At 54.3% G+C, this 9,826-nt stretch overlaps 1 protein-coding gene across 13 annotated transcripts in view; it reads left to right on the forward strand.

Moving 5' to 3' along the window:
• Window positions 1-9,402, forward strand: part of PPP2R2C (protein phosphatase 2 regulatory subunit Bgamma) — a 249,819-nt gene extending 240,417 nt beyond the window's left edge. For 9 of the 13 annotated variants that reach the window (XM_045392097.3, XM_045392096.3, XM_005554440.5 and 6 more), the window contains 2 exons: window positions 707-798; window positions 6,347-9,402. In XM_045392097.3, the coding sequence (XP_045248032.1) occupies window positions 707-798; window positions 6,347-6,638 (384 nt within the window). In that variant the 3' untranslated portion in view covers window positions 6,639-9,402. Of the gene's footprint in view, window positions 1-706; window positions 799-5,560; window positions 5,658-6,346 lie in introns of all 13 variants that reach the window. The other 4 variants (XM_074039398.1, XM_074039399.1, XM_074039400.1 and 1 more) reach the window with 1 other exon arrangement.
• The last annotated feature ends 424 nt before the right edge of the window (window positions 9,403-9,826 follow it).

Raw genomic sequence — 9,826 nt, forward strand, 5'->3', positions numbered from 1 at the left:
CCTGGCAGCTCCAGCCCCAGCCCCGGCACTCATGAGCCCCTCTGGGTACAGGGCTTGTAGGACTGGCTGCAGTCAGGTGGATGTGGGTCATGGGATGTCACCATCTCTCCTGTGGGGTCCGGGAATCCTGGGGAAGGGCCCTGGTCAGCCTCTTAGAGGCTGTGTGACCCTGTGAGCCTCAGTGCCTCGTGCTGTGGACGGATGAGAAGCCTGTGTGGGTTCCCTCTTCCCCTTTCTTGATGGCCGCCACCCTGTGTTCTTGGTAATCATTACCCTCAAAAGCCTGCCCTGCACTTAATCCCAGAATTACTGTGGGGTTCGCCCTCTTATCACTTTAAGTTTGAAGAAACTGAGGCTCAGAGAGGTGAAGTACTTGTCCAAGATCACACAGCTGGGAGGGCAGAGCCAGGATCTGGCCCCTGTGCTGCGGGCGTTCTGTCTGTCACAGTGGACTCTGCTCCTGGGTGCTGCTCCCGTCTCTGGCCACAGCTCGGAGGTCAGCCATGTGCCTGGTCGTGGGCCCCCCGATAAGATGAGCAGGGCTGTACTGGGCTGTGTCAGGGTGTTCAGACCCGTGCTGAGATGAGCAGGGCTGCGTCGGGCCGTGTCAGGGCGTGCAAACCTTTGCTGCTCTGAGACCCTTTTTGTGGAGGAGCCAGGATGGTCGGGGCACCCCGTCCACTCACCTCATCCCTTCTCCCACCAGGTCCACGACTACCTTCGGAGCAAGCTCTGTTCCCTGTACGAGAATGACTGCATTTTCGACAAGTTTGAATGTGCCTGGAATGGGAGCGACAGGTAAGCCCTGACCTCCGCCCGCACCTCACCTCACCGTGGGGAGGGTTTCTTCCTTGCAGGGGCCTGGGCTAGGATCCCGGTGACCCACAGCACACGGCTACTCAGCCTCGATGGGTCCAGGTGTCCGGGTGGAGCCCACGCTTTCCAGAGCAGGTCCGACTCTCAGCGCTCAGATTCAAGGGCAGGAGACGAAACTTTCTTCATCTTCTATCACTGAACCTCACAGCCACATTGGCGCCTGCCCTATAGGCAGCAGTGGGAGCATATTTAGTTAATTCAGGGGCCCCAGTGGTGTGCTCCCCTCTCCCAGCTTGTCAGGGGCGAGGGCTGTAGCCCAACACCTGGTCACCATCATCTATCCACACCTGCATGCCCTGAGACAGCCCTGCTCCCCTATAGCTTTGACCATCAGCCTACTCACCCCTCTTCCCATCACCACTGCTGTCTCCCTCTCTTCCTGGTGACACCCCACTCAGGCCCACTGAGGCTCAGGGGCACCTCGGAGCTCCAGCACCCTCCAGGGCTGGTCATAACCCACAGGTCCAGCTGTCTCTCAAACTCACCTCCTTGGAAAGTGGTCCCCCAGTGCCAGAAGTGAGTTCCTGTGTCTCCCTAGCCTGGGCTCAGCCCAGGGTGGGTATGGACAAGGGGGCCGTGGTAGAGACCCCCTTACCTCTACCTGTGATTCCTTACCTCTGTGTCTCTTCTCTGGGATTCTCCCTCCATTCTGGAGGTGGGAAAATCCCTCCTCTGCCCTCCCAAATCACATCAGCTTAGTGCTCAGGGTCCTGCCGGGTGTAAGATTCTGAAATAGACAAGCCTGTTCTCCATCTGTGAGTTTCAAGCTCAGAAGCTGAGAGGTGGCCTCTCAGTGTCTCCTACAGCTGCTTCCTCAAGGACCGGATACCTCCTAGTCCAGCTGCCCAGATCCGGAAGTGGGTCTCCGGGTGACAGACAGTGTGGAGATAAAGACCACACTGGCTGCTAGATCAGAATACCACCCGTCAGGAGCCCATGTACTGTCACCTCCTCCCCACAGTCCTGTCCAGTGTGGTAGGCAAGGAGGGCGGAGTAAGAGCCAGCAGCTCTGATTCGGGCGTCACCTGGTAGGGGGGTGTCCACCCTGTGGATGGCATCAGTCACATGACAGGTCTGGGCTCTGCCGGACCTCTGAGGGTGGCCGGCACTGTGGTGGTCATGTGAGATGACTATGCTATGACCCTCTGGCTCTGGGCACAGGACTGGGACCATCAGGGTTGGTGTGTGGGATAAGAGGAGGGGTTGGACATGGCAGGGACAGGACCAGGAGGGAGCTCCCTGGAAGCAGGGCTGGATCCAAGCAGGGGGCCAAGCCATTGTGTCCAGGGAGCTGCCAACATCCTGGAGCTACCCCTGACCGCGGGGGTCTCCGAGCAGAGCCCAAGGTCAGGCGAGGGGCCGACATGGTGATCACAGGGAGCCACTAAAGGATACTTAGAAAACCAGGATGGAGGCCTGGCCTGGGACTGGGCTGACACAGCTGGGTCAGCAGGACACAGGACCTTCTCTCTAAGGCCCTGCCCCCAGATAGATCCCAGACACCCCCAGCAGACAGGGCTCCTCCCATGCTCCTGAGCTGCAGGCCCTGACACATTAGGGGTTCCCTAGTGCAGTGGGCCCCAAGAGGGTCTATTCAAATCGGAGGAGAGGAACCTGCAGCTGTTGTGCGTTTTGGGGGCTAGGTCCCCGCTGGTTGCAACCCACAGCCCGTCCTTCCTTCAAGCTGCCACCAGGGGGCACCCGAGGCCGGGTGACGCCTGCTCCCAGGACTGGAGAAGCCGCCAAACTCCTCCAAGCTGACAGTGGCGTCCAGGCCTGGGCTCTCCTGTCCTGCCTCCCACCCGCAACTTCCTGCGTGCACTTTACACACCAGCCACACCCTGTCCTAGTGATCCCCCACATGCCTCCCTGTCTGTCCTTGTTTACCTCCCACAATGGGTGGCGTGCCCTGGGGGGCTACTCTGACTCAACCTGTTCTGAGCCCTTCACTGGGACGGCAGGTGCGTCCAGTGGCTGTGGATGTTTCTAGAAGGCATAGAGGTGTGCCACCTCCTACTTCACTTTGAGCACTGTTCTGAGAACAACATGCCCCATGGTCAGGAGTCCAAGATAAACAGATCCTGGGTCCTGCCTTCCAGGGGCTCAGAGGCTCAGGAGAGAAGCAAGGATTCCCCCCGGTCCCCGCATCCTTGCAGACCAAAGCAAACTCGAATCCTCGCGGGCTCCCAGTTGCTGCCCTCCTATTCCTGTTGACCCCCTCTGACCATTGGCCCGGCCCACAGACCGCCGCGGCTGCCGCATGGTGGCTGCCTGATGGACCTTGCAGTGGGGCTTCCCAGTGCCGGCAGAACGCGGATGGGCAGCGCGCTGTGGAGAGGCAGCAGCTCTCCTGCTGGACTCCCTCAGTTTCTGGTCCACGTTCTAACCCTCTCCACCGTGTGCTTGAGGAAGCCCCTGGGCCTCTCTAAGTCAGCTCACCTGGAAAGTGGTTCTAGGAAACTGTGACCTCCGTGGCCGTTTTGGGGATGAGACCATGTGTGATGCCTTCAGCAAGATCCCAGTTCGTATGGGCAGGGGTCCCAGTGATCCTGCGTGGACTGTCCTGTTGGCAGGCCTGCCCTTCCCTTGGTTACCCACTTGGAAGAATCCCGCAGACCCTCCCACACCCAGCTCCAACGTCCCCTCCTCCATGAAGCTCTCCTTATCTGTCCTGCCTGGTGGGAGGGATTTGTGCCAGCTGAGCATGCTCAGGTGCAGGAGTCAGACACACCTACACTTGCTCCGAGAAATCCCAGGGCAAGGCTTCCCCAGGGGCTCATGCTGTATCCGTAGGGCCATTTTCTTCTCTCTGTGCTTCCCCATCTCTGCTTCTCCCTGCTTCTCCTTACACACTAGCCTCGTCCTCTCCCTCTTCGGAGATGACTCCCAAATCATTCCCCTTTCCATTATCCTCAGCCAGCAAACCCCTCCCAGGGACTGTGTAAAACTCTCATGGAAGGATCTGATTGGCTTTGTGTGGGTCACATGCCCACTTTTTGAACCCCTGGCCGGGGCGGGGAGAGCACTGTGATTGACAGCTCACAGGGATAGGGAATGCAGTGCCGCCATCTTAGCTCACTGCAACCTCCGCCTTCCCAGGTGAAGCATTTCTTCTGCCTCAGCCTCCCAAGCAGCTGGGATTACAAGCCCCGGCGGGGGCGGGGTGGGCAGGAGCCTTTCTTTCCCCAAAGGAAAGAGGAGGGGAGCACTAGGGCTAAAAGCAGCCGGCGTTTTGATCCCACATGCAGATGAGGCTAGGAGAGGTGAAGCAGCTCACCTGCCCTTTTCCCTGTTAAGGGAATCTTCTGGAATTTAAGAAACCTGCATGAATGTGAGGAATGGCTCTCACGGTGCTGGGGCTTGGTGCTGTAGGATGAGAGGGGACCCCCTCCCTCTCCCCCAGAGCACGTGTCAGCTGAATTCCACACCGGAACAGAGGGAGGATCAGGAACTGTGTGGGTTGCAAATAACTTTGATTATGTCGCTTTCCTTCCACTAAATGGATCAGAAGAGCCAGCGTTGTGTGAAATCACCCAGGTTCATTTTATGAACTGTTCCCTGAAGAACAAAGGGGGCTGCCTCCCCACTGTGCCAGCGCGGGGAGTGTGGCCTCCCCCAGTCAGCCTGTGGTGCCTGGGCAGGGCCCTTCTGTGGGACTCGTTCACCCAGCCCCACTCTCATGCTGCTTCCCTTGTCCCAGGCTCTGAGTCACATATAAAGCAGGTGTGGCTTCGGTCACATGGACGATTAGGATCGAGAAGTACCTGGTAAATAACAAGAGGCAAAGTGCCCCAAGCCCAGCACTGTGCGGGATGTTCAGCCTGCGTCCCCTGATTCGCACTTACCAGGGGCTGCATTCCCTTGTTGACCCTAATATTTATAGAAAACTAAGATAGGGTGCATGTCAGGGTAGGGCAGAGCTAGGACCCAGACCCAGGGGGACTGGCCAGACCCCAAGCCCCTGACCACAGTGCCTGAGCTCACGTGTGAGCTTTTGTCCTCTGTGCATAACCCGTGGAGACCCAGGGATCCCCCTGGTTCTGTCTCAGAGCAGTGTTAACCTCAGGAAGCCCAACTCGGCTTCCAAAAGGAAATAGGATTTCCTCCCTGAAGAGCCTTCAGCAGGACAACTTCTTTATCTCGTGGCTGCTTTTTGGAATGCCCTCTTCCTCCCCACTTACCTTGCACCCCACAGCTGCTCCAGGGCCCTGCAGAGGCCAAACCCCAAAACCCTTCCTCTGGGCACAGGCCCACAGAGCTGTGCTTTCTCTGCTGCCTCTTACTATGTCGATGAACTTATCCTTCCTCCCACCAGCAGGATCCCCTCCTTAGGAGCAGGGAGAGCAAGGAAATGGTGTGGAATTCTCTTTAGCAGGATGGCGAGGGCGGTGAGCCTCTGCACATCAGCACTGCTCGCCCCGTCCCTCATGGCGATGCATATTCCTTTATTCACCCGACTCCTCGGGACAGGCGGGCCCCTGGAGGGAAGCAGGGCCTGGTGGTTCTCTGTCCCAGCTGCTTCCGTGGCTACCTCCTGCTGTGGTCGCACAGTCCCTTTGGAAGGCCAGGGCTTTCTCTCCTGGACTAACAGAAATTACAGGAGGGCATTGTCTTTTCTTTTCTTTCCTTCTTTCTTCTTCTTTTTTTTTTTTTTCTGAGACGGAGTTTTGCTCTTATTGCCCAGGCTGGAGTACAGTGGTGCGATCTCGGCTCACTACAACCTCGCCTCCTGGATTCAAGCAACTCTCCTGCCTCAGCCTCCCGAGTAGCTGGGATTACAGGTGCCCACTACCATGCCCAGTTAATTTTTGTATTTCTAGTAGAGACGGGGTTTCATCATGTTGGCCAGGTTGGTCTCAAACTCCTCACCTCAGGTGATCCACCCGCCTCGGACTCCCAAAGTGCTGGGATTATAGGTGTGAGTCCCCGCGCCCGGCCAGCAGGGTATTTTCATGATGATTGGGGCAGAGCATAAAAATGATCTTAGCTCCTGGCCTGAGTCGACGTGTTGGTGGCAGCTGACATGTGAGGGGATATAAGAGACCCCAAGAGACAGGGGAATAGAGGCAGGTGTGGGTTCCCTTTCCAGGGAGTGATGGCTCTGTAGGCTCTGGGCTTGCTTTCTTTTTTGTCTGTTTGTTGTTTTGAGACAGAGTTTTACTCTGTCACCCAGGCTAGACTGCAGCGGTACAATCACAGCTCACTGCAGCCTCTGTCTCCCCAGGCTCAGGTGATCCTCCTGCCTCAGCCTCCCGAATAGCTGGGACTATGGTCATTTAAAATTTTTTTTTGTAGAGGTGGAGTCTCGCTATGTTGTCCAGGCTGGTCCTGAACTCCTGGGCTGACGCGATCCTCCCACCGGGGCCTTCCAAAGTCCTGGGAGTATAGGCATGAGTCCCCACACCTGGGCTTATTTCTTGAGAAGAGGCTCGTGCTCCTCCTCGCCTGACGCCTCTCCTTCTCCCACCAGCGTCATCATGACCGGGGCCTACAACAACTTCTTCCGCATGTTTGATCGGAATACCAAGCGGGACGTGACCCTGGAGGCCTCAAGGGAAAGCAGCAAGCCCCGGGCTGTGCTCAAGCCGCGGCGTGTGTGCGTGGGGGGCAAGCGCCGGCGTGATGACATCAGTGTGGACAGCTTGGACTTCACCAAGAAGATCCTGCACACGGCCTGGCACCCGGCTGAGAACATCATCGCCATCGCTGCCACCAACAACCTGTACATCTTCCAGGACAAGGTGAACTCTGACATGCACTAGGTACGTGCAGATCCCGGCCCCCACCACCCAGCCTTGCGCAAGTCATCCCCGACATGATCTTCACGACCGCAATGCAAGGAGGGGAAGGAAGTCACAGCGCCAACGAGGACAGCCGCAGAGGTGGCAGTGTGTGGACACAGGGAGCCTGGGCCCCCATCCCTGCCCCAGCTTCCCTAGGCCAGAATTGTGTTTGGCAGTAATTGTCTGTTTAAAAAAATAAAAAGGAAAGGAAGCGTTCACCGCCACAAATCATAAAATGGACATGACTGTGGAGTCTTACAGTTCAGGGTTCTTTCATTCACGTCCCTTCACCGTCTCGGTCTGCGGTCTTTACCACATCGATAGGACTTTTTATGCGTCCGGGTTAATTTTTCACTCCAGTGCGTCCTGCTGCAGGGGCCGGAGCTGATGGGAGCTGCTTCCCCCCTATGCCTCACCGGTCCCAGATCAGGGCTCCAGGGACAGATGATGAATCTCAAACGAGCCAGCCAGGGGGTCTTTTGGTTATAAATGGAGCAGTTGGCCCTGTCTGAGAGCTGATGATCTCACCTTTGTATTTCGGAGGGTGAATTCATGCTGAGAATTTGCAGATGCAAGCTTCTTTCCTAGGTTTTCTGAACGTCTTGAAACATCCCAGGTCCCAGATCTGGTGCAGTTTCCCGAGAGGAGCGGGGTGGGGTTTGTCTTCTGCGTGCCTGTGTCCTCATCTGATTCACCTGCCGTTTGCTGAGCCTCTCCTGTGTGCTGGGCATGGTGCTCAGCCCTAGAGGCTGTTGACTTACCCCCTGCAGCCCTCCCTGCAGCCGCTTTCCCCTCGCCCTTCAGCATTCACTGGGCACCTTCCTGGAGCGGACACTGGCTCCCATTCACGATTTTTTGGAATCTTCCTCCTGACTGCGAGGTGGGTGTTCATTCATTTCCATCATAAGCACCAACTTCTTGAAGCGTGCCAGGCTCTGGGCTGGATGCTGGGGATAAGAGGAAGCCTTAGGATCCCCTCTGTCCACGAGAAGAAACTGAGGCTCTGAGCAGATGCACAGGTCACCCATGGCAGGCGCCCGCCAAGCAGTGGTGTCAGGAGCCCGTCCGGGTCTTCACACAAGGTTCTCTCCAGTCCATCTCGTGGGTGGCTCATGTTTAAGTGACACTCGAATGGAAGGTTTGGAAAGGAATGCCTCTCTGTCTTGGAAAATAGGACATGGCAGACTTGGCTACGACAAGGGTCCAGGAGAACTGAAACGCAGGATGGAAGATGGAGAAGACCCCCGGAGCTCCTTGCTCTGCTTGGTGGCTTCAGGAGTACAGCCCTCCCCGGGACTCCACTTCACCCTGGGCTTGCACCCTCCTTGAGCCAATGCACTGAACTGCCTCTGAAAGGAAATTGCATGTTCTGACCATTTTAGGATACCTTTACTTTAAGGACCACACAGTCCCAGAGGACGTGTCCCTCGGGAACTCTGCCCCTCTGACAATGAGGGCGACAGAGAAGGTGGTGTTTCCATGGTAGATGCTCCTGTTCTGATGATACCACACCTGCCCACCCCTCTGAGTCGTCTTTGCTCATGGACTCACAGCAGAACCACGTAGTTTGGCATTTTGATTCAGAAAGCGAGGAGCAGAGACCCAGCCAAATCCAACCATTTTGTTTTGTTTTGTTTTTTACAAGATGTAACATAACCCAGGAAATAGACCCAGCTGAGGTTATTCTCAGTGGATTACAGTATACTTTTGTGTGTGTAAAAGCACAAAGTGCATGTGTACTCACTTCTGGCCATATAACATTTACACAGGGAAATGGATCATTGATTTTTTTTTTTTTAATCAACGTGAATGAAGAATGTTTGTTTATATATCACTATAAAATCCAGTTGACCTGGACAGTATTATATGTACATATCTATTCTAATTAAATTTAACAATCAAAGGATTGGATTACTTTTTCCCCCTTGTAAAGAGGTTTGAGAATGTGGTTAATTGTATAGATAGCGTGTTGAAGCCAAAACCCAGCTCTGAGGGCCTTACCAATTACTTGGATATTTGCTACGATCCATCTCCCTTTGTGAGTCAAATGTTAAGAGAGGAAACTTGTATTTGCAGCTAGAGGTTACTGTCACATCATAGATTTAACATTTACCATCTTCAAAGTACGAATCTTACATGTTCTTCAAAAGGAAGTCTTAATACGGTTCCTAGTTCCTTACTTCTGTTTTAAACTTTGGGTACCAAACCAAAAAGGAGAAAAAAGAAAGGAAAAGATCTTCTTTGAGAAAAAGTATGTCTTTGGATCCCTGGAAAATAATGATGTCCAAAGCAAATTGTGAAGATAAAATGTGTGTTAAGAAAAGGTGTCAGTGGGAGGGACAAAACCAGAAATGGCGGAAGGACCAGCATAATAGTCACAGACTTGCATCCCTGCTCTGCTTACATTTTCTGGTCTTCTCGAATGTACGGGCGTTCACATGGTTGTTGTGAAGTTGTTGGGTTTTTTAAATTTAGCTCTTCTCTGAGGACGAAGCTCTTGGTGATGGGGGTGGTGGTGGGGGTGGTGGAGGTGGTGGTGGTGGAGGTAGGGGTGGTGGTGGTGGTGGTGGTGGTGTGGGATACATGGTGATCAAGTTGTCAGCCCTGATCAGTTTGGACTCTGTAACTCATAGGTGCATTCTTTTTCTCTTTGGTGTCTCACAAATTACCCAATTGTTGAATAAAACTATAAATATGTTAATACCAGCTTTTTCCAATAAAATAACAAATGTTACATCAAAAACGAGGCCCAGGATGCTGTTTGTTTTTAATGAGTCCAACCTCATGGAGGTGGAGCCCGTCGGGAGGCAGTACAGCAAGTGGGGATGCCCATGGGCTTTGCACTGGGAAGCTGGGTTCACATCAAGGGTTTGCTGCCTCTAGCTCCTAATTCAGCTCTTAACTTTCCCTAGCTCTGAATTCATCACTGAGGAAATGGAGCTACAAGGACTCCCTATTTTGTAGGTTTGTGGTGGGAGAGAAAGGGCAAGATTAACTTGGATAGTGCAAAACACAGTGCTTGGCACACAACACGCCGTAATGATAGTTGTCTTGTTTTGTCTTGCATCAGGTGTGCACGGCCCATCATGATCTCCACACACACACTCTCCATGAGAATATGATACAGATGAGGAAACTGATTCAGAGAGGTTGAAGAATTAGCTCAC

The sequence above is a fragment of the Macaca fascicularis genome, chromosome 5, assembly GCF_037993035.2.
Source record: "Macaca fascicularis isolate 582-1 chromosome 5, T2T-MFA8v1.1".
Classification (NCBI taxonomy): Eukaryota; Metazoa; Chordata; class Mammalia; order Primates; family Cercopithecidae; genus Macaca; species Macaca fascicularis.